Consider the following 27,009-nt stretch of genomic DNA (forward strand, 5'->3'; position numbering starts at 1 on the left):
ATTAAATTTTTTAAAAAGGAACTGAAGTGAAGACTCCTCCTTGGAGGAGAAGTGATACATTTTCAAGGGGGAAACCCCCCCCCAAAAAAAACTCCCAGTTGCTCTTTGGAAAAACCTGGAATTGAGGAGAAAGTTCCTAACAGTGAGGACAATTCACCAGTGGAACAGCTTGCCACCAGAAGCTGTGGGTGCCCCATCACTGAAGGTTTCTGAGAAGAAACTGGGCAGCCACTTGCCTGAAATGGTGACGAGCAGGGGGTTGGACTAGAAGACCTCCAAAGTCCCTTCCGGCACTCCTCTGATTGCTTTAGCACAGCCTCCTTTGGGGGCCTCCCCAGGCCTCCCCCCCCCACTGCACATCCATGTTGCCGCCTGCATCCTGCGCATTCCTGCGAAGGAATCTGGAGTGGGGGCGTTGGTGGACCTCCCTGCATTTGGAGGACGGAGAGGGGAGGGAGGTTGGAGGCGGGGAGGGGGAGGCATCATTGCCAGTTTCTTCTGGAGTTTCGGTTACAGCCCCCCCCCCCAGGAGGAGTGGATGGTAGGACAGCCCCCCTCCCCTCTGCACATCTGCAGCTGGGTTGGGACTTGAAAGCCAGCCAAGAACTGGGCCGGGCTGGGAGAAAGGGTGGGAGGGGAGAGACAAGCTGGAGGAAGAGCCGAAAGAGAGAGAGAGAGAAAGGAGGGGTGGAGGAAAACAGGAGGTTGAGTAGCTACGGAGAAGAAGACCCTCCATGGACAAGGTAAGGGGGGGTAGCTTGGCCAGGATATGAGGAGGGGGCTTCTTCTGTCAGGGGTCTGCTCTCTTGCCCCAGATGGTCTGGACTTGTGGAGAACTTTCTTGATCAGGAAGGGCTGCAGAAAGTGGCCAAGAATCTGCTCTTCTGGGGGTACCCAAGGGTCCGTTGGTCCGAGAAAGGAGGAAGACAGGAAGGAAGGAAGGGGAGGGGGCTTGAGAGGGTGGTGTGGCTAGCTGGCCCCTCTCCTCTTTTGTCCTTCTGCACCCAGGGTGGTCGGTTGGCCTCCAGAGATGAGGTGCTTCTCCAAAAGCTTAGAGCGCTTGGTTGACGCTCTCCTACTGGAGACCTCTGGAGGGCTTGGACACTTGACCTCTTTGGTCTTGGAGGGGGGAAGCCGGGGCTACCTTGTAGTGAGGTCATAAAAAGGATCCGTAAATACGTCCAGGAGAGTTCCTGGACTCAGTCAAGGGGAGAGAAGGCAACAGGAACACCAACACCTGGAGAAGTTCAGGTGGACTTCCAAACCAGATGCAGATGATTCCAGGTATCGGGGATTTTCTCGGGCATGGAGAAAGTGGGAGATGGTTTCTGGGCTCTTCCCTTCAACAGCTCGGCGTCTAGCAGGGACTTGGCCCCAGGTCGCTGCTTCCTGCCCCACCTAGGCTGCCCTCCAACTGTTGCAATTCAGGAAAGGAAAAAGGGCTCCCCATAATGGAAATGGGGGGTTGGAATTGCGGGTTTGCAAAGAGACTGTTGCTCCTTTTGGGGAAGGGTCCCCCACTTTGGGCATCCTGGCTGTTGTAATCTCGGTCCTGGAGGAAATATCTCCAGCTGAATCTCTGCCAGCCTCCAGCTGTTTCAAATGCAGGAATGCGACAGAAACCTGTAGTAAGTCTGGTCCTTTTAGGAGCGCTCGACCAGTAGGGAAGCAGACTGGGAGGATTGACTTCTGCCATCCTCACTGGGGAAAGATGGGGTCAGCTGGGGTCAACTGGGAGCAGGGGGGGGTCTGGGCTGTGAGTGACCTCTGTCTCCATTCCAGGAGGAACTCAAGGTAGATGCAGGAAGAGGGTTAAAAATCTGCTTTATTATAGTTTTATTAAACATTTTTACCTTTAAAAGTCAGAGAAAAAAAAATACACACAAAGAGAAAACAAGACAAAGGCAACTATCTAAAATAGGTGTACAGCCTTCTGTATCAGCCGAGATTGTTATGTTTGTCTTGTTTTTTCTTTGTGCGTGTGTGTTTTTATCTGTTTTTAAAGGTAGAAATGTTTAATAAAAACGATTTAAAAAATAAAAATAAAAATCTGCTTTATTGAACGACATGGAGTTCTCCTGCAAAAATCTTGGCACAAGAGAAACTGCTGGGAGAAAAGGCCCCTTTGCCAGCTTGGAGTCTTCAAGATCTGAATCTTGGGGGGGGGGGGGCACAGATTGTTTTTTCCCCCTCCCCTCAGTTACTTTCTGGGTGAGTGTTTTTTTGAGGGGGGGGCTTCTGCCATTTCAATGCATGCTCCGTTTAGCAGGGAGGCAGTTAGGTCACCATGCAAGAAACGCAGCCGATGGCGCAGGAGTCTGCTTTGCAAGGCATTGCAAGGATCCCATGCGCTGCGTGTTGGCAAAGAGTAAGAGAAACAAGCCCTGGTCTGCTCTGATGCTAAGAGGGGCCACGAAGGCCAAGGAGTAGCTATGTATCTGTGCAAGAACCACTCTTTCTTTCTTTCCTTCCTTCTCCCTCCCTCTGTCCTTCTCTTTCTTTCTTTCTTTCTTTCTTTATTTCTTTCTTTCTTTCTTTCTTTCTTCCTTCCTTTTTCTCTTTTTCTATCTCTCTCTGCCCTTTCATTCTTTCCTTTAATTTCTGTCTCTCTTTCCCCTTTTTTCTTTCTTTCTGTTTCTTTCTTTTTTCTTTTCCTCTCTCTCCCTCCTTCCCTCTTTCTTTCTTTACTTTCTCTCTCTCTCTTTCCCCCTTTTTTCTTTTCTTCCTTCCTTTTTCTTTCTCTCTCTCTCTCTCTCTCTCTCTCTGCTCTTTCATGCTTTCCTTTAATTTCTGTCTCTTTTTTCTTTCTTTCTTTTTCTTTCTTTCTCTCTCCCCTCTTTATTTCTTTCCTTCTTTTGTCTTTTCCTCTCTCTCCCTTCCCTCTTTCTTTATCTCTGTCTTTCCCTCTTTCCATCCATCCATCCATCCACCCATCTATCTCTATGCCGTGGTGGCCCAGTGGTTGGGATGCAGCACTGCAGATTAACTCTGCCCACTGCCAGGAGTTCAATCCATTGTGTGTGGGGGCTTCTCCTGCAAGACAGCTTGAGTGAGAATGAAACCTTTGTTTTGCTTGTCAAAGAAATTGACGCAGGGATGGAGCTGCCTGTTCCTTGTTGCAAAACCTTATCGGCTGCCCAGCCACAGTTTCCCAGAGCTGTTGCAAGATGTTGGGGGGGGAGAGGGGGGAGGAAGAGGAGCATGGGGGCACCGTGGGGTTTAAACCCATCTAACTTTCCTTCTTCTGCAGCAGCTCTTTGGTCTGACAGGTCAAAAACACAAAAGGGGTTTGCATTTGTGCCCCTTGACATCACGAAGCCTCAAATGCTTTGGTCAGCAGAAGGCTGGGAGAAGCAGCTGCAAGGACTGGGGGGGGGGAGAAGAAAGCTGGCAAGAGAAGCACACTGGGGCTTCCACACTTACATGGGTGTGGCAGGCTCCATCTGCCTCCCTTTACTGCAAACTGCAAGGCTGGTGTGTGTGTGTGTGCACATTTGTGTGTGTTTGTGAAGTTATGACCTCAACTTATGATCTCCATTGAGCCCCAAATTTCTATTGCTAAGTGAGACCGTCGTCAAGTGAGTTTTGTTCCCTTTTGCGACCTCCCTTGCTGAAGTTGTGAAGTGGGTCCCTGCAGTTGTTCAATTTATCACACTGAGGTTGCTGAGGGAGTCTGGCTGACTTCGCTCACTGAAAGGTTGCAAAAGGGGATCGTGTGAGCCCAGGATACTGAGACCGTCGTAAATAGGAGTCATCTGCCAATGAACACATGATTACAGGGCTGGTGTGAAGGTCATAAGTGTGAAAAATGGTTATACGTCACTTTTTCAGTGTGGCTGTAACTTTGAACAATGAAGGCCCCACCTGTAAATTGCCAGATTGGTGCACCCTGGGTGTGCAATCCCTTGCTTGTGTTCTCCAAGGGGAGGCTGGAACAAGGCGTCTCTCAGTCTTTTGAAGTGTGCAAATGAGGCAATTGGGGTTAGTGTAATTTGCACGTAGATAAGATAACACCCGGTGGGGGTGAGTTACTTAGGAAGATTCAGTTAACTGGTTTAAGGAGGGATTGCAAGAGGAGAAGCACGAAGGGGGAAATGGGAGAAACTCAAGGCTTACAACAGTTCATTTAAGACCATTTTAAGTTAGAACGGCACTGAAAAAAGTGACTTATGACTGCTTATCACACTTAACGACCGTTGCAGCATCCCCAGGGTCACGGCAACTGACTCACATTTATGATGGTTGCTGTGTCCCCGTGTCTGGCTTTTGACCAGCAAACTCAATGAAGAAGCCAGATTCATTTAACAACGGCGCTCCTTCCCTTCCGGTCAGAGCTGAAGAAGCTTCTTGGATGAGAAGCGAAATGTCTTCAAAGAAAAACCAGAAAGTCCAGCTGCCTCCTGAAAAAAAAGCACCTTGGATGATGGAGAATCTCCACAGACATCAAACCTAAACAAGTGATTCGCTTAACTGTGGCAAGCAAGGTCGTAAAATGGGGTGAAACTCACTTAACAACCATCTTGCTTAGCAACAGAAGGTTTGGACTCGATTGTGGTCGTATGTCGAGGATTCTTTAGGTGTAATAATTCTTGATCATCAGGGTGTTTCAAAGTCACTTTGCAGAACCTCTGGGCCGTGGGAGATGGGATGGCAAAGAGGTAAAAGGAAGACACAAACTTTGATTCAACGCAGATGATTTCAGACACGAAGCTTTGCCAGCTGATAAGAGATTCGAAGATACGGTATATTGTTTTTAGAATAGAATAGAATAAAGAATCAGGAATAGAATAGAATAGAATAGAATCAAGAATAGAATAGAATAGCAGAGTTGGAAAGGACCTTGGAGGTCTTCTAGTCCAACCGCCTAAAGCAAAGTCTTAAAGCAAAGTCTTTCCAACCTGAAAAAGTTTGACTGCTCTTGCTTCAGAGTGGGGTTTGCTTGACCAAACTAGATGAGCATTAACTAGATGCCATCTAGAGGGACAGAATCAAGATCACGTGAAGGGTTAATACCACTTTATAAGGCCTTGGTAAGGCCACACTTGGAATATTTGCATTCAGTTTTGGTCACCACGATGTAGAAAAGATGTGGAGACTCTAGAAAGAGTGCAGAGAAGAGCAACAAAGAGGATTAGGGGACTGGAGACTAAAACATATGAAGAACGGTTGCAGGAACTGGGGATGTCTAGTTTAATGAAAGATAGATAGATACAGAAAGAGACATGGAAAGATAGATAGATAGACAGAAAGAGAGAGAGAGAGACGGACAGAGAGACAGAATAAAATATAGAATAGAATAGAATAGAATAGAATAGAATAGAATAGAATAGAATAGAATAGAAAACAGATTAATTTATTGTCACAAAGAAGAGGGAATCAACCTATTCTCCAAAGCATCTGAAGGCAGGAGTAGAAGCAATAGATGAAAACTGATCAAGGGGAGAAGCAACCTAGGAGAAACTTTCTATGAACCAGTGGAACAGCTTGCCACCCGAAGTTGTGGATGCTCCATCACTGAAGGTTTTCAAGAAGAGGTTGGGTAGAATAACCCAATTGGGAAGGGACCTTGGAGGTCTTCTAGTCCAACCCCCTACTCAAGCAGGAATCTCCATCCCATTCTGCACAAACGCTGGTCCAATTTCTTCTTAACCCCTTCCAGTCTCTTCTCAGTCATTTGTCCCCAGGGGTCAAAGTTCTCCTGCTCGAGGAACGGGTTGGACTAGAAGACCTCCCAGGTCCCTTTCCACGCTGTTGTTCTGCCCTGTCCTTCTTTCATCAGTTCCTGCCATTTTGGCTGTCCCGGTGTCCGCTCCCATTTCCCGTCCGACCCCACCCCGCCCCACCCGGCCCTTCCTGCCTTTTTATTCCGAGGGCGGCTTAATTATGGAAACTCTGCGCCGGAAAATCTGGATTTGAAAGAGGGTTTTTCCTCTCTGGATTTCCCGAATTAGGAGCCGCCTGACTTCAAAGCAGGTGTGACTTGGTTTCTCCAGCCGTGTAAGGCAACTGCTGCTCCTTGGCACACTCATCACAACATTGGAGCTTCTGTGAAGTTTTAGGCGGCGCTCCGGGGTCCCTCATTAAAGCTGCTCTTAATTAAGGAGTCTTATGCGTTTTTTTCCTTTTGCCCAATTGTGGGGAAGTGAGAAAAATCAGTGGATGATAAGGACAGGAGCTTCCTTTGGTTTCTCCTGCATGAAGAGAAGAGAAGAGAGAATAGAATTAGAATAGAATGTAAAAGAGAAGAGAATTAGAAGAAAAGAAAAGAAAATTAGAAGAGAAGAGAAGAAAATTAGAAGAGAAGGGAATAGAATAGAATAGAATAGAATAGAATAGAATAGAATGTAGAAGAGAAGAGAGAATAGAATTAGAATATAATTGGAATAGAAGAGAAGAGAAGAAAATTAGAAGAGAAGAAAATAGAATAGAAGAAAATAGAATAGAATAGAATGTAAAAGAGAAGATAATTAGAAGAGAAGAAAAGAGAAGAAAATTAGAAGAGAAGAGAAGAAAATAGAATAGAAGAAAATAGAATAGAATGTAGAAGAGAAGAGAATTGGAATAGAAGAAAATTAGAAGAGAAGGAAATAGAATAGAATAGAATAGAATAGAATAGAATGTAGAAGAGAAGAGAATTAGAAGAGAAGAGAGGAGAAGAGAAGATTGCAAGAGGGGATTGTGTGACCCCGGGACATTGCGACCGTCATAATTACGAGCCAAACATCTGAATTTTGATCCCGTGAGCCTAGGGATGCTACAAGGGTCGTTAAATGTGACAATTGGTCATGTCACTTTTTTCAATGCCAGTGTCACTTCAAATGGTCACTCCATTAGCTGCCTATCATTTGGAGCAGAGCCATTCAGGAATGCAAGCAACGGTTTTTCTAAAAGCCACTTGGAAGCCCCCCTTGCAAAAAAAAAATACAAATAGCCCACAAATACTCTATCCCTCCCCCCTCCCTTGTTCCATGCACGGAAAAGGATAGACGAGGGAGGTAACCAATAGATACAATCAAAATATTTGTGCAATTATTATCTCCAGAATTGTGTTTCTGGTTGAAAATAGCCGTTCTGGGGTTTCCCATCGGAGAAGCAGCTAAAAACAGATATCAAAGCGGGGGGGGGGGGAGGGGGGATTAAAATGACAACTGCAGAGATTAAAATAGCAGGGATGCAGCTGATCTAGAGATCAGGTGGCTGCAGAAACATAGAGTTGCATTTAAATATCTTGTTTCCTTCCACACGTGCAATCAGGTCTTCGGTGTCAATCCATTTAGGGTATTTTTCTTCATTATTCTATAAGAAACCAAACCAACCAACCCCTTTGCTCCCCTTTAAAGGCAAAACTCCTTCAGTGTTGAAATAAGTATTTTTTTCTCAAAAGATTCCTGGACTTCAACTCCCAGATTTCCCCAGGCTGGTTTAGTGCGGGGATCATGTGATCTCTCTTTTTTGGGGTCCTTCTAAAAAGCAAAGTCAAGGGGGAAGGGGGAAACCATTTAACAACCATGTAACGTAGCAACTGTGGTGATTCACTTAACAACTGGGGCAAGGAAGGTTGTAAAATGGAGCAAAACTCACTTAACAAAAATTCCTGACGGGGAGGACAATTAACTGCCAACAGAAGTTGTGGGAGCTTCATCACCAAAGGATTTCAAGAAGAGACAGGACAGCCAGTTGTCTGAAATGGGCCTAGGGTCTCCTGCCTGAGCAGGGGGGGTGGACTAGAAGACCTCCAGGGTCCCGTCCAGCTCTATTCTGATCGCCATGTCCTCTCTGTTTTTCAGGCCCGCGAGTGATGTGAAGATGTCAACGCTTGCGGTTCCCACAATCCACACGCTGAAAATCGGTAAGGAAAAATGCAACGTCCCAGCTTGGATCCTGGATGGGGCACTTGACGAGGGTCTCTCAGAGAATAAGGGACTCAGGGTTGGGGGCTTCCTGGGAAGGGAGTTGGGAAGCTGCTCTGGCCACCCAGATTGTCGCAGTGCAGTGCAGAAGAGTCCAACTTCTGCAGCGATGGATCTCAGCTGTGCTCCAAAAAAGGCCTGCTTGTTCCAGATGATGGCCAACACCCTACCAAGAGTGAAAGTCTTGGAAGATCAGAGGGCTTCATCCATCCATCCATCCATCATCTCATCCATCCACATCTCTCTCTCTCTCCATCCATCCCTTCATCTAGCCACCATCCATCATCTCTCTCCTTCTCTCCCTCCCTCCTTCCCTTCTTCCATCACCCATCCCTCCATCCCTCCATCTATTATCCATTCATCTACTCCTCCTTCATCATTCCATCCTTCCAGTCTCATGAGGGAGAAATCAATCAGAATAGAGCTTGAAGTGACCTTGGAGGTCTTCTAGTCCAACCTCCTCTTCTATTTCAGTCAGGTGGCTGTCCAGTCTCTTCTTGAAAACCTCGGAGGCAAGTAGTTCCACTGGTTAATTGTCCTCTGTGTCAGGAAATCCCTCCTCAATTCCAGGTTGCTTCTCTCCTTGATTAGTTTCCACCCATTGCTTCTTCTCCTGCCTTCAGGTGCCTTGGAGAATAGCTTGACCCCCTCCCTCTTCTTTGGGGCAGCCCCCCAAATACTGGAAGACGGCTATCATGTCACCCGTAGTCCTGATACGTACAGAATAACAGAGCTGGAAGGGACCTTGGAGGTCTTCTAGTCCAACGCCCTACTCAAGCAGGAGATCCTATTTACCATTTCAGAGAGGTGGGAGAGGTCTATCCTGTATATGAGCCCCCCCCCCCCCGCCTCAGTCCTGCTTCTCTTCCCAGGGCCTCCAGGCGTCCCACGGTCGGCTGATAACCTGAGAAAGGGCCTCACCGCCCCTGCTGAACCACGTCTGGGGCCTGTCAGCAAGGAAACGTCCCTGCTGCTGGGGGTGGAGATTGGGCCTTCGGAGGGAGGGGAACAATTAGTCCTTAATGGGAACCATGTGTACAGCAAGCAGAGCCTCCGAGGGCCCTTCCCCACCCCCTCCCCCCTGTGTGGGCGAGACCAGCCTTCCTGTCTTTAATATGTCCCCCCCCCCTCACCCCGTCCGGCAATAAATCCTGCTGGCTCTTGTTTGGGTTGTCAGTCACTCCGACGTCCCTGCAAGTTTTCAAAGTTGGGCAGGCGCATTGACTCTGATCCGAGGGGAGCTGCGTTAGGCTGCGGGGGCCAAAGACCCAGAAGGAGCCCATTTGATTCCAAGTGAAAAGTAAAGTTGGTTGGTTGCAGGAAGTTCTCAGTTTACGACCGGCCGCTTAGGGAGGAGGTCTCTCTCTCTCTCCCTCTCTCTTCTATACCAGAGATAAATTCCTTGTATGCCTAATCAGACTTGGCCAAATAAAGCTGTCCTGTCCTGTCTGTTCCATTCTGTTCTGCCCTGTTCTATCCTGTCCTGTCCCATTTGGTCCCATTCCATTCCAGTTCTGTCCTGTTCCATTCCATCCACTTCTATTCGATTATTATTTTCTATTTTCTGCATTCCATTCTTTGAAGCTCTAGGGCAGGGGTGTCAAACTCAAGGCCCGGGGGCCAATGTGCCCTCTAATTTTTTTTCAGTGTGCGCGAAAAAATATAGTGTTTGAGCGACACATTTTCATGCCTGAGCACCTGAATTTTTTCACAGATGTCAGCGACAGGCCCAGCTGGGCCACCTAGCTGAAACTGGTAGTCTGGGCCAGCTCCGGTCCCGCCGCCGCCGTCGCCACCGGGCCCAGGAGGGAAGGCGAGGCAAGCAGCAGGACGGGGCCCGATGCTGACGGCCACCTCTCACTGGGGCGGGAAAGTGAAGAGAGTGGAAGGCGCGGAGTAGGGCTGGAGGTGGAGGCCGTAGCCGCAGCTGTAAGGCCCGTAGGCGTAGGCGGGGGGCTGGCCTGGGTGCCCAGGCAACGGCTGGGCAGCAGGCAGTGGCAAGTGAAGGAAGATGGCTGCGGCGGAGGGTTCGAGCCTGTGGAGGAGCAGGTTGAAATCACTGCTCAGTAGTTGGAAACTGCTGTGCAGCGTTTTCTTGTCACATGCATGGCCGCGTAGCCGCACAGCTTAGAGGGAACATTGCCACCCTGGAAATAGCGAAGGACCATCCCACAGTGCTTCTGCCAGCAAAAATCGAGCATGCGGCCTTCCGGAGCTCCGTTTTAACTGTCAGAGGGTTGCAGGAGGCCGTGGCAGCTGAAAATGGAGCTCGGGAGCCCGTTTTCGCTGGCAGAGCACTCAGTCCACCATGGGCGCCCCCAACATGAGTGATGCTGATCGGGCCACACCGACCCTGCCTCCCCCTCCCGCCAAGATCAAACACAACCCTGATGCAGCTCTCAATGAAATTGCGTCTGGCCCCCCTGCTCTAGGGGAAGCCCTCCTGGGTGGGGGTGGGGGAAAGGATTTAAGGAAGGGAGAAGGTCTTCATGGGGACCCCCCAAGGGGAAAAAAGCAGTAATGTTGCTCTCCTTCCCTACTTCTCCACTCCCTCCTTCCCCTGAGGTTTTCCCAGCAATTGGTCTCAGATTCCTGAGGAGGGGGTTGCTGCAGGTTTTACTACCCGTTCACAACCCCCCCATGCCAGATGTGCATGCGCAGAACAATTTACAGTGGACTGCACATGCGCAGTCACTAAAAACCAAAATGGCGGCAGCCCAGCGGTGGCAAGGGAACCGGTTCGGGGGCGTGGCCAGCCTGGCTCGCTGCCAGTTCCGCAACCCAGGCCTGAATTCCACTACCGGTTCAGCCAAACCAGGTCGAACCGGGAGCAACGCACCTGTGCACCACACCCACAAAACAGTTTGGGGAGGAGGCATCTTCCCCAGACGCCTTAATTCCCGATTCGGAGGAAAATGCTGTTGGCCTGCTATGGAAGGCCACAGTTGACACTTTAATGAAGATTAAGCTCCATTGTTCACCGTTTTCCTCCTTGACGTGTCGTTCTCCGGGGAGAAGGACGATCCAGAGCCAGCCTCAAAGACCCCGCAGCATGATGGGGGTGGGGGGTGGGAGGCCCTGTGACACTCGCTTGCCCGGAGGGGGTGATTCTGGCTTCTCCTACTGCCGGTTCGCTCAGGGACCCTCTTGGGATGAACTACATGCACAGGTGCAGTAGGTAAAAAAATGCTGATAGAACCCGTTCAGGGGCGTGGCCGGCCTGGTTACTATCTAATCGTCCGAACCGGTCCAAACTGGTAGGAACCCACCTCAGTGTGTGTGTGTGTGTGTGTGTGTGTGTGTGTGTGTGTGTGTGAATAGCTGAATCTTAGAATCCCAGAATCCTCGGGCTGGAGGGGAGCTTGAGGGAAGGTCCAGATTAGGCGAAACCTGGGTCAGAAACAGTCCCTGTGAGAGGGACGTTGGAGTCCTAGTGTACCAAGACCCAACACCGGACGAAAGCCAGCAAGCCACAATCAGAATTGCCCGACACTCTTTTGGAACACAAGCCCCCTTCATTGCACGCGCACACACACACACACACACACACACACACACACACACACACACCAGAACAGGTCAAGCTTCACAGTCGAAGAAACCGGTAAAGGATTCATCCTCTCATCCAACCATTTTGCCAGCTGCCCCAGAACTCCAGGCTTTGGGTGGTTCTGTTGGACCTTCCTTCCAATCGGCCTCCAGCCTCCCGTGTTGTTTCCAGTGGTTTTTTCCCCAGCTTGGAAGGGAACCAGGTGGATTTTTTCCCCTCCCACCAGTCCTCCGCGAAGGGCTGATTTTTAAGCCTCCGTCTTTCCTTCTCTTCTTCGCCAGGGACAAATGGGGAGCGGTCCCGGACCCCATCTCCCCCAAGTTCTCCTGGGCTCCACAGCCACAGCTGCAGCATCGCGCCCCTCACCCCATCTCAGTCACCGGTAAGCAGAACCCCCCCTCCCCATCTGATCAACACCCCCCCCCAAAAGGAGGGGATAGGTGGGCTTGCCAAGTGGTGCTGAAGCCCTGCGGTCTGTGCTGGCTGGGGGATTCTGGGAGTTGAAGTCCACAAGTCTTAAAGTGGCCCAGTTTGAGGACCTCTGATCTAAGTGGAGAGATTGCAGAGGAAGGGATTACAAGAGAATAAATTATGCTGCCTGGGGAATTCTGGGAATTGAAGTCCACAAGTCTTAAAGTGGCCAAGTTTGGAGACCTCTGATCTAAGTATAGAGATTGCAGAGGAAGGGATTACAAGAGAGTAAATTATGCTGGCTGGGGAATTCTGGGAGTTGAAGTCCACAAGTCTTAAAGTGGCCAAGTTTGGAGACCTCTGATCTAAGTATAGAGATTGCAGAGGAAGGGATTACAAGAGAGTAAATTATGCTGGCTGGGGAATTCTGGGAGTTGAAGTCCACAAGTCTTAAAGTGGCCAAGTTTGGAGACCTCTGATCTAAGTATAGAGATTGCAGAGGAAGGGATTACAAGAGAGTAAATTATGCTGGCTGGGGAATTCTGGGAGTTGAAGTCCACAAGTCTTAAAGTGGCCGAATTTGAAGACCTCTGATCTAAGTGGAGAGATTGCAGAGGAAGGGATTACAGGAGAGTAAATTATGCTGGCTGGGGAATTCTGGGGGTTGAGGTTCAAGGGGCCAAGGTTCGTGTTGTGGGGCCCAGATTGGAGCACGTGGGGCCAGGCCCAGAGGCCTCCCCCTCCTTGTGGGCTCTCCAGCATCCCGGTGTGTGTCTTTCGCAGAGGAATGACATCGGGAGGCGAGAGGCGGCTCCTTTCGGAGTGGTGGTGGCCATCGACTTTGGGACAACGTCCAGCGGCTACGCCTTCAGCTTCGTCAGCGACCCCGAGACCCTCCACATGATGAGGTAACCTCTGGGGCTGAAGGCCGGCTCTAAATCTCTCTCTCTCTCTCTTTTGTTCTTTTCTCCTCTCTCTCTTTGTTTCTCTCTGTTTCTCTTTCTCTTTCACTCTTTTGCACTCTCTTTTCTTTTTCCCTCTTTCTCTCTCTCTCTTCCTTACTCTTTCTCTCTGTGTCTCTTCTTTTCTCTCTCTCTTTGTCTCTCTATTTTCTTTTCTCTCTTTCTCTCTTTCCCGCTTTCTCTGTATCTTTCTCGCTCTCATTCTCTTTTTCTTGTCTTACTCGCTCTCTTTCTATTTCTCTTTCACTCTCTCTTGCTTTTTCTCTCTCTTTCTCTGTTTCCTTCTTTCTGTCTCTTTCTTTCTCTTTCTCTTCCTTTATTTCTTCATTTCTCTCTCTTTTCTTTTATCTCTTGCTCTTTCACTCTCTTTTCTCTTCCCCTTTCTTTCTTTCTCTCTATTTCTCTCTCTCTCTTCCTTTCTCTTTATTTCTCTTTCTCATTCTCTCTCTCTCTATTTTCTCTTTTGTCTCTCTCTTTGCCTTTCTCTGTATCTCTTTCCTGCTGTCATTCTTTTTCTTCTCTCTCTCTCTCTTTCTCTCTTTCTCTCTTTTCTCTTTTTTCTTTCTTCTCTTTCTCTCTTGCCTCTTTCATTCTGTTTCTCTCTTTCTCTCTCTCTCTATCCCTCTTTCTCATTCTCTTTCTCTCTGTTTCCATTTCTCTCTTTCTTTCTCTCCCTCTCTCCCTCCCCACTCTCTCTCTCTCTCACACACAAACACAGACAAATACCCAAACACAGAGAGACATTTATTCTTCAGATCTCCTCCGCAATCCTTGGCACAGGTCTCTGGATATTCCATGCATGAATGAACAGAGAATATTTGTTTTTCATGAGCCTCTCTTCAGGCGGAAGGCCTGTGCCAAGGAAAGGAACTCACCTGCCCAGGTGTTTGCAAGAGATTGCACCCAGCACCAGTATCACAATCTCTCTGCCTGCTTGGGAATTTGGAGGATGGGCTTTAGATTATTTCTGGAGGACAACAGAATTTTGTATGGAATCCTTATGGAGCTGAAAGTGAATTAAGTCCAACCTCCCGCTGAATTCTGTGGGCCTTTATCTAATTCCTAGCAGGTGGTGTCTGTGCCTCGAGCAGATTCCTGTGCAGAGGCTTTTAGCAATAAATCAGCTAAATTGGATCTTCATGTGTGAACCTGGACTTTCATGGCTGACAAGTTGGGAATTAAAGGAAGGAAGGAAAGAAGGGAGGGAGGGAGGAAAAGGAGAAAAAAAGGAGAGATGGAGGAAGGATGAGATGGAGGAAGGGAGGGAGGGAAGAAGTGGCAAGACCTTACCTTTATTTCGAGAGAGAGAAAAGGAGGAAAAAAGGAAAAAAGGGGGGAGGAAGGCAGGAAGGAAAAAGAGAAAAAAATGAGAGAAGGAAGAGCGGGAGGGAGGGAGCGAAAAAGGGGCAAGAGAGAGGAAGGAAGGAAGAAAAGAAGGAAGGAAGGAAGGAAAAAGAGAAAAAGGAGAGAAGGATGAAAGAGGGAGGAAGGGACATGGCCTTCCTGTCAGGTGGGGAGAATTAATTCCACTTTGGATTTTCCCTGGCAGGAAATGGGAAGGAGGAGATCCTGGAGTGGCCCACCAGAAGACCCCGACTAGCCTTCTCTTGACGCCGGAAGGCAGCTTCCACAGCTTTGGCTACACGGCCCGGGACTACTACCACGACCTGGACCCCGAGGAGGCCCGCGAGTGGCTCTACTTTGAAAAGTTCAAAATGAAGATCCACAGCTCCAGCGTGAGTAGATTCCCAGGAAGAACCTCAGGACTAAAACACAGGAAGTGGGTTTGCCTAGTCTGGAGAAAAAAGGGACCAGGGGAGACACGATAGCAGCCTTCCGATATCTCAGGGGCTGCCCCCAAAGAAGAGGGAGGGGCTCAACCTATTCTCCAAAGCACCAGGAGGCAGGACATGAAAGAATGGAGGGACATTAAACAAGGAGAGAAGCAACCTAGAATGAAGGAGGGATTTCCTGGGAGTGAGGACAATGAGAATAGAATGAGCTGGCAAGGACCTTGGAGGACCTCTAGTCCAGCCCCCTGCTCAAGTAGGAGAAGCTATACAAATAACCAGTGGAACAGCTTGCCACCAGAGGTTGTAGGTACTCCATCACTGGAGGTTTTCAAGAAGAGACTGGACAGCCACTTGCCTGGAATGGTAGAAGGTTTTCTGCTTGAACAGGGGGTTGGACTAGAAGACCTCCAAGGTCCCTTCCAACTCTGTTATTCCATTATTCTGTCTAGCATTGAATGGCTTAAAACTACCAGAAAACCAGGATTGGGGGACATGAGAGCAGTCTCCCAGTGTTCGAGGGGCTGCCAAAAAGAGGAGGGGGTCAATTTATTCTCCAAAGCCCCAGAAGGCAGACAAGAAGAAGCAACGGGTGGAAACTAATCAAGGAGAGAAGCAACCTGGAATTAAGGAGAACTTTCCTGGCAGGGAGGACAATTAAACAGTGGAACAGTTTGCCACTAGAGGTTGTGGGTGCGCCACTTGTCTGGAATGGTAGTGGGTCTCCTGCTTGAGCAGGGGGTTGGACTAGAAGACCTCCGAGGTCCCTCCCTTCCAGCTCTATTCGGATTGGTTGATTGAACCTCCCAGGCTGAGAACTGGTATGGGAAGACATCCCATTGGGGTCTTCTTGGGTGCGGGAGACTAGAACTCCCCTCATTCCAGCTCACCAGGATCATGGGAAGTGTAGTCCAAACAGCAGGGCCCAAAAACCACAAGTTGGCAGCCAGGATGAGGTGGTCAAAATGACTTATGACTTTATGACCTTAAATTTTGATGGTTGCTTCTCTCCCCCCCCCCTCCCATCCCCCGGCAATCACATGACAGCATTTTATTACCGTTTTGCCCAAGAACAGCAATTTCAGGCAGTCCTCGACTTGCAACAGTTCCATTTAGTGACCGTTCAGAGTGACGCCGACACTGGACAAAGGGACTTATGACCGTTTTTCACACTTACGGCTGTTGCAGGCTTCCTGGGGTGGTCCCATGATCAAAATTCAGATGCTTGGCCACTGACTCGTATTTATGACGGTTTTGCAGCGTCCCAGGGTCATGTGATCCATTTTTGTGACCTTCTGACAAGCGAAGCCAAGGGGGAAGCCAGGTCCACTTAACAACCGGATTGCTAAATTTAAACATCTGCAGTGATTCAGTTAACAACGGTGGCCAGGAAGGTCGTAAAAAGTGGGGCAAAACCTATTTCACAACTGTCTCGCTAAGCAACAGAAATTTCGGGCTGAACTGTGGTCGTAAGTTGAGGACTATGTGTAAACGGTCCCTCCCGTCTCGTTTCCGTCCCCGTGGCTCCCGGAGAGAGATGGGGGAGGGGTGAGGCGTCATTTGACGGTGGTCTTTTCCCCAGGATCTGAGCCTGAAGACGGAACTGGCGGCCGTCAACGGGAAGAAGGTGCAGGCGCTGGAGGTCTTCGCTCACGCCCTTCGCTTCTTCCGGCAGCAGGCCCTGCGGGTGAGAAGAGGAGGAGGGGCAGAGCTCCCTGACCCCCCCAGGGAGGGGTGGGAGGGAGAGGTTGTCTACCTGGGAGGGAGGGAGGGAGGAAAAGAAGGGGGGAGGGAAGGAGGGAGGGAAGAAGAAAAAGAAAGGAAGAATGAGGCAGATGAAAGAGAGAGAGGGGGAGGGAGGAAAGCAGGAGAAGGGACGGAGGGAGGGAGGGAGGAATCAAAGGGGAAGGAAGGAAGGAAAGGAGGAGGAAGGGAGGAAGGAAAAGGAAAGAGAAAAAAAGAATGAGACAAATGAAAGCAAGAGAGGGGGAGGGAGGAAAGCAAGAGAGGGGACGGAGGGAGGAATCAAAGGGGAAGGAAGGAGGGAGGGAGGGGGAGGGGGAGGGGAGGACACCCCCCCAGACCCTCTTTGAGTGGGTCAAAGTAGTTTCTTCATTGTTAACCAGGGGTCTCCAACCAAGAATCCCCAGCCAGCATATCTGAGGGGATGAGATTTCCTTCTGCCCTTTTCTGCAGCCGGGACCCCCTGTGACCGCCCCCCCTCCCTCTTGCAGGAGCTGAAGGACCAGTGCCTGGCTTTGCCTGTGGCAGATGCCGTCCGGTGGGTCATCACGGTGCCCGCCATTTGGAAACAGCCGGCTAAACAGTTCATGAGGGAAGCTGCCTATTTGGTGAGTGCCGGTTCCTTTTCTTTTCTTTTCTTTCTTTCTTTCTCTCTCTGTCCATCCCCCCCTCTATCTATCTATCTATCTATCTATCTATCTATCTATCTATCTATCTATCTATCTATCTATCTATCGTCTATCTAGCTATCTAAAGGTTCCCCTCGCACATCTGTGCCAGTCGTTCCCGACTCTAGGGGGCGGTGCTCATCCCCATTTCAAAGCCAAAGAGCCAGCGCTGTCCCAAGACGTCTCCCTGGTCATGTGGCCGGCATGACTCAATGCCTGAAGGCGCACGGAACGCTGTTCCCTTCCCACCAAAGGTGGTGCCTACTTCCATTTGTTACCTGCTTCCAAACTGCTAGGTTGGCAGAAGCTGGGACAAGTCACGGGAGCTCACTCCATTATGCAGCGCTAGGGATTCGAACTGTCGAACTGCTGAACTTTCTGATCGACAAGCTCAGCATCTTAGCCACTGAGCTACCTTCCTTCGTCCCTCCTCCTCCTTCCCTCCTTCCCTCCCTCCTTCTTTGCTTCCTTCTTTCCTTGCTTCCTTCCTCTTTGATTCCTTCCTTCCTCCCTCCCTCCCTCCCTCCCTCCCTCCCTCCCTCTCATTCTCTCTTTCTTTCCGTTCACACACACACACACACACACACACACCGTCTCACAATGACCAAGTCCCACCCCAGGGGGAAATCTAGCCTTTGTGCCCCTCCCTTTCCAGAAAGGGGTGGGGAGAAAACCCTACAAGGAGACTCACTCTGTGGGCGAAAGCCCCCGGCTTCTTTCTTGAGGGGACGAAGCCCCCCAGGAGTCGGCTGGGCTTTTATCATGCCGGCAACTAGAATTCAACGCCAGACCTGCTAAGATAGGAGGTTATGCATTACAACCACCCTCCTTTTTATCCCTTGGTCCATTCCGTATTTACAAATATAAAAATATCACATTTCCAACCCTCTTGCTTTGTTCTTATCTTATGCATTTTCAGTGTTCCAGTTTCATACCTAATTCTAATCTCCCTTCTATAAATCTTGCTTATTTTGGGGTCTTTCCTTTTTTTTTCTTTCTTCCAACCATTGATAAAATTTGTCCTGGATCTTATAGTAGTCTCATTCGTCTTTGTTCTTCAGTTCCCACGTTTAATTTATCCATTTCAGCACACAGGTCAGAGTTTTCCTAATCACTTCCCCTTCTGGAGGACTTTCCCAGGGGATTCCTGAGCTTCTCCTGCAGGTCAGAGGGAGCAGGGACGTCCTCCAGGGGAGATGGCCGACGTAGAGCAGGCGTTGGGGCTCTCCTCGGGCTTTCTCCAACCTGGCGCCCTCCAGGTGTGCCGTCTGCAAGGGGGTCCCTACTGGCTAATGAATGGAGCCCCCCTTCTACCGTCCTTCCTTCCAGGCGGGCCTGGTGTCTTCGGACAACCCCGAGCAGCTGCTGATTGCTCTGGAGCCCGAGGCGGCTTCCATCTATTGCCGAAAACTTCGCCTCAACCAGCTGATCGACCTCAGCTACAGACCCCAGGCCAACGGCCTGGCGCCTGACCTGCCCATCGACTCCAGCTTCAGGCAGGGTAGGTGAGAGCAGGGCCCTGCCCAGCAGAACGGCCAAGGCCAGGGGGCGGGCAGAGGAACGAGGAGGACCAGGGAGAATCTCCATAGCTCCAGGGTTGAAACGAGGGGTCTTTCTGAACCAGGTTGTTTGCTTGCAGACCTTTTATGGGCCAACGAGCTAACAGCATCAGTGCTAAGAGGGAGTGGGGTTTGCAGAGTGCAGGACAGCAGGAGGGGGAGGCGGAAGTGGGAGGAGGGGAAGGAGAAAGAGAAGCAATAATAAACCTTGGTGCTCTCTGAGCTCAGTGGTTTACTTGCAGACATTTAATTACCCAACTAGGCAACATCATCAGTGCTAGAAGAGTGTGTAGTTTTGAAGGGAGGAGGAGAAATAATCATCATCATTGATGCCCTTTGGGCTTGGTGATTTTCTTGCAGACTTTTAATTACCCAACTAGGTAACATCATCAGTGCTGGAGGAGTGTGGAGTTTGAAGGGGGGAGGGGGAGGGGAGGAGGATTGTGGGGTGCTCTCTGAGCTTGGCTGTAAGGAAGCCAGAATGAAACCCCGAGTGGCTCAGGGTTTCTTGATTGCTCTTCGCCCATCGCCAGGGAAGTGGTGCCATCCTCTGCCCTCTCTCTCTTCCCGCAGCTCGAGAACAACTCCGACGGTCCAGGCACAGCCGGACCTTCCTGGTCGAGTCCGGGGTGGGCGAACTCTGGTCGGAAATGCAGACAGGTAGGAGTCTCTGGGGAAGGCTGGCTGGGAACGCTGGGCACAGGAGTCCCAACCTGCCTGCCTGGCCCCGTTGCTTGAAAGGCAGAGAGTGAAGCGTTGGCACAGATGAGGATGGGCAGAGAAGGTGGCATCAACAAGAGGCCAGAAGAGGAAGGGAGGAGGGGAGGGGTAATAACAGAGTAACAGAGTTGGAAGGGACCTTTGGAGGTCATTTAGTCCAACCCCCTGCCCAAGCAGGAGACCCCTAGCCCTCTCCCCACCCGCATGCAGGCAGTCCTCGATTTATGACCATATTTGAGCCCAAAGTCTACATTCTGTTCAATTCCATCGCCAAGCAAGAGAATCGCTGAGTGAGCTTTGCCCCTTTTTACGACCTTTCTTGACACCGTTGTTAAGTGCACCACCGCAGTTCTTGGATGAGTCGCACGGTTGCTAAGTGAATCTGGCTTCCCCCATTGACTTTGCTCGTCCGAAGGTCAGAAAAGGGGAGGGGGTGTCGCGTGACCCGGGATGCTGCAACCGTCATAAATATGAATCAGTTGCCCGTTTTGACTCCATGATGATAGGGAAGCTGAAACAGTCGTAAGTGTGAAAAACAGGCCTAAGTGACCATGCTTTTTTCAGTGCGGTTGTAATTTTGAACGATCGCTAAACGAATCCTTGTAATTCAAGGACGGCCTGTATGGACAAGGAGAGGATTAGATCTGGCCTGCTGAATCCAGAATGTTCCAGGCTGGAGAAGTTTTCTCCTGCTCCTCTTTTCCTATGAGAAGTTTGGTTGAGCCTGGCTTCTTCCCAGGTGCCCTGTGGTGAGATGGGTAAAGGGCTAATACTATCATGCCTTAACCCTGTCCCCCTGGAGCTGGAGGGGGGAGATCTTTGTCATGTAGAATAGACTGACCCAGGCCTTTTAATGGCCCATTGACAAAGGTGGGGGCTATTAAGAGTGAGTCTGTTTCCTGCCTAAAAACATGTTTCTCCATTTTCTGCTCCAGGAAAAAGACAATATTTTGCCTTTTTCAATATTTCCCAAGATATTTCTTTTTTCTACGAGAGGGGTGGGTGCAAACTCCCTACAGAACAATGACGGGGGGTGACATCAGGCCAATATGATGTGTGTGTGTGTGTGTGTGTGTGTGTGTGTGTGTGTGTGTGTCTCGCTTCTTCTTCCTGCTCCATGCATCTGTTCCCCAAACATTTCAGGGGGGGGGGGAAACCTGGGTGACAATTCTGTCCTACCTTCAACAAGCATCACCTTACCTGTCCTTCCTTTGCTGGGCAGGGGACCGCTACATCGTGGCCGATTGCGGGGGGGGAACGGTGGATCTGACCGTCCACCAGATCGAACAGCCCCAGGGCACCTTGAAAGAGCTCTACAAGGCGTCAGGTGAGGCTGGTGGGGGGGGGCTCTCGGGGGGGGGGTGTGCGGGAGGCAAAACCTGACCCAGTTCCAACCCGGAAGAAAATTACCTGGAAATAAAACGGAGACCGATTGGAAAGGAGGACTCTGTTTATGGATGGGCAAAGCCAGGTTCTTCTGGGACAGCTGGCAAATCGGTTGGTGGAGCTTTATAGGTTTCTGTGGCTTTGAGCTGTTCTGGGGATTGGGCCACGGAGGCGGCTTTGGTGTCTTTTGCCCTTTCAATGGTGGTGGGGAGTTCATCCTATTACGTCAGGGGTGTCCAAACTTGGGAACTTTAAGACTTGTGGACTTCAACTCCCAGAATTCCCCAGCCAGCTATGCTGGCTGGGGAATTCTGAGAGTTGAAGTCCACAAGTCTTAAAGTTCCCAAGTTTGGACACCCCTGAATTACGTTCTAAAAGTTCATGGCCTTTTCATGACCTGGAGCTGAAGGTGTTTTGTTTGTGAATAGATTAACCCCGTCTTTCTTAGTGGGCACAAAATGCCCACCTCTAAAGACTTCAGGCATCTGCTCGGGGTTGTTTGACCATGCAGGAAACTAGAGTTGTTTTCTGCCTTCAAGAGCATATTTCTCCATTTCTCCTCTTGGGGAAATATACAATTCTACCGCTTTTGATAGTCCCCAAAATATCTCATTCTCCCAAGGGGAGGGTCTAATTATTTAAGAGAAAATTTAATTGAAGGACGGTCTTTTCCCAATATATCTTCTTGTCTCTCATCCCCTCCAGACTGTTATGGTGTCAACTATTCTAAGTGTATAAGGGACGCGGCGGCTCAGTGGCTAAGATTCTGAGCTTGTCGATCAGAAAGGTTGGCAGTTCGGCGGTTCGACTCCCTAATGTAACGGAGTGAGCACCCGTGACTCGTCCCAGCTTCTGCCAACCTAGCAGTTCGAAAGCACTTTAAAAAATGCAAGTAGAAAAATAGGGACCACCTTTGGTGGGAAGGGAACAGCGTTCCGTGCGCCTTCGGTGTTGAGTCATGCCGGCCACATGACCACGGAGACGTCTTTGGACAGCGCTGGCTCTTCGGCTTTGAAACGGAGATGAGCACCGCCCCCTAGAGTCGGGAACGACTAGCACACTATTCTAAGTGTTAAAAGCCTGTAGAGATTCTCCGTCACGGTTGTCCCAAAGGTGCTTTTTTCAGGAGGCAACTGGACTGTCTGTTTTTTTTTCTTTTGAAGATGCTTCACTTCTCATCCAAGAAGCTTCTTCAGCTCTGACTGGATGGTGGGGAATGGAACTCCTTCTAGACAGCTGGTCATTTGGTCTGCAAAAACTCCCCCCCCCTTTTTTTTGGAAATCCATTCATACTCCCATACTTGTCAGAGCTGAAGAAGCTTCTTGGGTGAGAAGTGAAAGTTCTTCAAAGAAAAAAACAACAAGAAAGTCCATTTGCCTCCTGAAGAAACACCTTGGGGATAGTCCAAGTTTGGTTTGGTTTGGTTTGGTTTATTTGGATTTATATGCCACCCTCCTCCAAAAGGACTCAGGGCGGCGTACAACATTAAAAAACACACATCCCAAAAGTTAAAAAAGATTAAATCCATATCCAAAAAAACAAACCGAATTTTTAAAAAAATACATTTCAAATAAGTTAAAATTAAAATTAAGTTCTGTGTCAGCTTTCAGTGTTTTGACCAGCTTGCTGAACCTGGAGCTTTTGAGAGAGAGTGGACCCTGGCCCCATCATCTGAGATATGCAGGGGATTATAGGAATTGGAGTCTTTCTGTATCTACAGAGATCGCCAAGATTGGAGAATTAAGCCATTTAATGTGCAAAAACTGGCAATACAGTAAAACATACACTTTCTGGTGTGCCCGACAGATTGAAATGCTTGCAATCAGCGTGGTTTTGCAAGTTGTAAAGAACATACAAAAAGAGGAGAAAAGGGGGGGGGGCGGTTGGGGACAAAGCAGCCTCTCTCTGAACTTTCTTCTATAATTTTCTGTAGGGAAAGATTTTTAAATTTCTTTTCCTGCCAAAGAGGTCGCTGTATTTATCCTAGCGCTCCATCTAGTGGCTACAAGTGAAATGACTCCTTGGGGGACAAAAAATCTTGGAAAAAGATTAATCTCTTGTTTACATTTTTTCAAATTTTTCAATTTTAAAATTGATTTTTTACCCCCAAAATTGAGGAGTTCAGCTCAGCCTCACCCAAAGGACGACTTTTAAGCGAACATTATTTAACTATTTTTAAATCTAGTTACGTGAGAGCTCCTAGCTGATATTCACACCTTCTTTTGTCCTTTCTTACCAGTAGATCCTTCCAGCAGGTGGCAGCCGTGAGCCGTGTTTATTTCTCTTTTATTTTGGTTTCAATTTTTGTCCGGTGATGGGCATATGTTTATTCCGAGCATGTCTGGAACTCAGTCCTCAGTCACTGAGTTTAAACATGCTTGAGATAAACTCTGACAAAAAGAAAAATAATTAAAAATAACAAATACATGCATTCCAGGAAAAAAAAACCCAAAAGCCGAAGGAAGAAACTCAATGGACGTCAGGGGTTTTTTTCCCCTGCTGTTGGGGACCCAGAAGGTGCCCAGAGACCTCCTGGCTCTTGACTGAATCTGCTTGTCCTTCTGCTCTTGGCTTCCCCTTTCCAGGAGGTCCCTACGGGGCCGTTGGGGTGGACTTGGCCTTTGAGAAGCTGCTCTGCCAGATATTTGGCGAAGACTTCATCGCTACCTTCAAGGCCAAGCGCCCGGCCGCCTGGGTGGACCTGACCATCGCCTTCGAGGCCCGGAAGCGGACGGCCGCCCCCCACCGGACCAACCCTCTCAACATCTCCCTCCCCTTCTCCTTCATTGACTTCTACCGGAAGCACCGGGGGCAGAACGTGGAGACTGCCCTCAAGCGCAGCAGGTGGGAGGTTGGGGAGAAGGGGGGAGGGAGAGAGAGAGATGGTAGGTAGGTAGGTAGGTAGGTAGGGAGAGAGAGGGGGGAGGGAGGGAGGGAGGGAGGGATAGATAGATAGATAGATAGATAGATAGATATAGATAGGTGATAGATAGATAGATAGATAGATAGATAGATAGATAGATAGATAGATAGATGATGATAGATAGATAGATAGATAGATAGATAGATAGATAGATAGATAGATAGATAGATAGATAGATAGGAAGGCAGGCAGGCAGGCAGAGATGAGAGATAATAGACAGAGACAGGTAGATAAGAGGATAGACAGATATAAGCTAAAAGAGAGAGAGAGAGATGACACACAGAGACAAATGATAGATGGATAGATGATAGACAGATATAAGAGAGAGGGAGAGGGAGGGATGGGAGAATTGGAGAAGAGAAGAAAAAATTGTTAGCGTGCATGTGTGTGTTTGTGAGTGTGTCTTTGTGTGTGTATATGACTGAGTGAGCGTGGGGAGGTAACTTTGAACCCCCAGATTGCTAGGCCACTGATGGGCTCAAAGCCCTCACCACCGTCTTCCCCTCCGGCTCAGCCGCAGCTTCCCTCAGTCCAGGATGCTTCGTGCTAAAAGAAGAGACCCTCCCCTTCTCATCCCCCCCACTGTCTCCCCCCTTGCCTTCCCAGCATGCACCTGGTGAAGTGGTCTTCCCAAGGGATGCTGCGCATGTCTCCCGAGGCCATGAACGAGCTCTTCCAGCCCACCGTCAGCCAGATCATCAAGCACATTGGTGAGTCTTCCAGGACCCCCTTCCCAGAGGGAGACCCTTCCCATTTCTTCTGCTTTTTCAAGAGGTCACGGGACTTTCTGGCTTTTCTTGGAAGAGGTTTCGCTTCTCATCCAGGAAGCTTCTTCAGCTCTGGGTTAGGGTTGAGCTGAAGAAGCTTCCTGGATGAGAAGCGAAGTGTCTTCAAAAGGAAAACCAAGGAAGTCCAGTGGCCTCTTGAAAAAGCACCTTTGGGCAGAAGTGGGCATCGCATAATGCAACAACCGGTTCGCCCAGAACCAAAAATGTGAGCATGCACATGGCATCAAACAAATGGCAAGGATATCGGGTGGGATAGCGCCGCGGCACATGGGCGGGGCCTGCCACTGCTCAGAACTAGCGGTTCGCCTGAATCGGTCCGAACCGACGGCAGCCCCCCTCTGCCTTTGGGGCAGCCATGACCAGGATGGCCGAGAAGCTCCAGATCTCCTGGGACGTTCGTGCCTCTCTCGGCTTCTCAGCTCGGTCCAATGTCCAGCTTTGCCCCTCGGTTGGACGAAGGCAACCTTCTTCTCACGTCCTTCTCTTTCCAACCTCTTCTCCTTCTCCCACCAGACGACCTCATGAAGAAGCCCGAGGTGAAAGACATCAAATTCTTCTTCCTGGTGGGCGGATTTGCCGAGTCGGCCATTTTGCAGCACGCCGTCCAGTCTGCCTTCAGCAGCTCCTGCCGAGTCATCATTCCTCAAGACGTGGGGCTGACCATCCTCAAAGGGGCCGTGCTCTTCGGCCTGGACCCCACCATCGTCCGGGTGAGGCGCTCGCCCTTGACCTACGGCGTCGGGGTCCTGAACAAGTTTGTGGAGGGGAAGCACCCCAAGGAGAAGTTGCTGGTTAAGGAAGGGAAGAACTGGTGCACCGACATCTTCGAGAAGTTTGTCTCGGTGGACCAGTCAGTGGCCTTGGGCGAAGTGGTGCAGAGGAGCTACTGCCCAGCCCGGGTGGGTCAACGCAAGATCATCATTAACATCTACTGTTGCGCCACGGATGACGCGGTCTACATCACCGATCCGGGGGTGAGGAAGTGCGGCACCATCAGCCTGGAATTGGAGGAACTGGACGAGCCCAGCTCGCCCAAGAAAAGCCGGCGGGAGATAAGGGCCAGCATGCAGTTTGGCGATACGGAGATCAAGATGGCCGCCATGGACGTGTGGACCTCCAAGACCGTGCGGGCATCCATCGACTTCCTCTCCAACTGAGGTCCAGGAGTGGAGAGGACTCTGGACTGGCAGAAGATCAGAAGTTGGGAGACACCGTTTTTCAGTGTTGTGTGCCGCCGTTTGGTGACTCAGATTTATGGATTCAGCTCAACCGTTGGCCAGTTTCTGGGGTGGGTGGGTGGATTTAGGTCATGAACCTGCCAAAAAACAGCAAGGTGGAACTTCTCATGGCCAACAGGCTGGTGGGGTGGGTAACTTTTGGGATGCATTGGGTCAAAAGTGGGGAAGTGCAGGCAATTGTGGCCTTGGAAGGGTAACTTCTAAAGCTCTGGAGATCTGAGAACATCTCCCATTTCTTCAAGGGTCATCTTGGACCAGAGGTCTTTGGCTTCCCAAGAAAACCAGTTATGGGTTCTGGAGTACTAACTTTGTCTATAAAAATGGACATTTGGATGTTGTGATTCATTCGGCCTTCTACTGCTTGAGGACATCAATAACCAGAAGGGCGTCAAAAAAAATTACCGATCATGAAAAATGAGGCAAAGGCTCCGGGGGTAAGTCTGGTTCCATAACGTACTACAGGTAATCCTTGACTTACAACTGTTCAATTAGTGACCATTCGAAGGTACAACCGCACTGAAAAAAGTGACTTGTGACCATTTTTCGCACTTACGACAGTTGTAGCATCCCCATGGTCACATGATCCAAATTCAGACACTTGGCAACTGGTTCATAGTTATGACGGTCGCAGCGTCCCTGGGGCGGGGGTCACGTGATCCCCTTTTGCGACCTGAGGCAAAGTCAACGGGGAAGCCAGATTCACTTAACAACTGCCATGATAACCACCACGGCAGTGATTCGCTGAACGACGGTGGCAGGAAAGGTCATAAAACAGGGCAAAGCTCCCTTCAGAAGTGTCTCGTTTAGCAACAGGGCTCCGTTGTGGTTGTAGGCTGAGGACCACCTGTAACGCACACCCCAGAATTAAGAACTGGTTGGCTGGAGGGAGGCCCGAGGTCATCTAGTCCAACCCTTCAGTTTTGCACACCCGAAGGGTCATTACACTACTACCTGTAGTGCAAACCTCTTGCAGGCCCATCTCACCAATGTGTAATCTTTTCCCAGTGTGTAAACCTCATGCGTTGAACTCCGAGTTTTCTTTCCAAAGAGCAGGTGCCCCCCCCCTTTCATCCTCCCAAAACCCTGGAGCAATGAAGCTGCCCCAGTTAAACTGGGGGAGACCGTAACTGGCATCTCCTGGAGGGCAGCTGAATCAAACGGGAGCTGCACTGTGCCCCCCGCAACCATCTTCCCGCGAAGCATCCGGACCTTCTCTGGGCTCTGCTTCCCGAAGGCCATTGCTCCCTTCAGCCCAGAGGGGCTCCTGGGAAGGCCCGGAGGTCCCAGACTGGGCTGCTGTTCGTTGGGATTCCCGCCGGGCAAACAGGAAAAACCGCCCGTGAACCAAGAGGCGACCTAG

The 27,009-nt window shown here is 49.8% G+C and overlaps 1 protein-coding gene across 1 annotated transcript; it reads left to right on the plus strand.

The window, feature by feature from the left end:
* The first annotated feature begins 629 nt into the window (after positions 1–629).
* Positions 630–25,982, plus strand: HSPA12B (heat shock protein family A (Hsp70) member 12B). Its single transcript, XM_081960092.1, has 13 exons — positions 630–743; positions 7,788–7,849; positions 11,742–11,842; positions 12,655–12,779; positions 14,383–14,569; positions 16,206–16,310; positions 16,858–16,974; positions 18,364–18,535; positions 19,167–19,253; positions 20,536–20,640; positions 23,286–23,544; positions 24,230–24,333; positions 24,925–25,982. Exons 2-13 carry the CDS (start codon positions 7,807–7,809, stop codon positions 25,566–25,568), a joined length of 2,049 nt encoding a protein of 682 aa, XP_081816218.1. The 5' UTR covers positions 630–743; positions 7,788–7,806; the 3' UTR covers positions 25,569–25,982.
* Positions 25,983–27,009: the final 1,027 nt, after the last annotated feature.

This window comes from Natrix helvetica (assembly GCF_964273705.1).
Source record: "Natrix helvetica genome assembly, chromosome: 7".
Lineage (NCBI taxonomy): Eukaryota > Metazoa > Chordata > Lepidosauria > Squamata > Natricidae > Natrix > Natrix helvetica.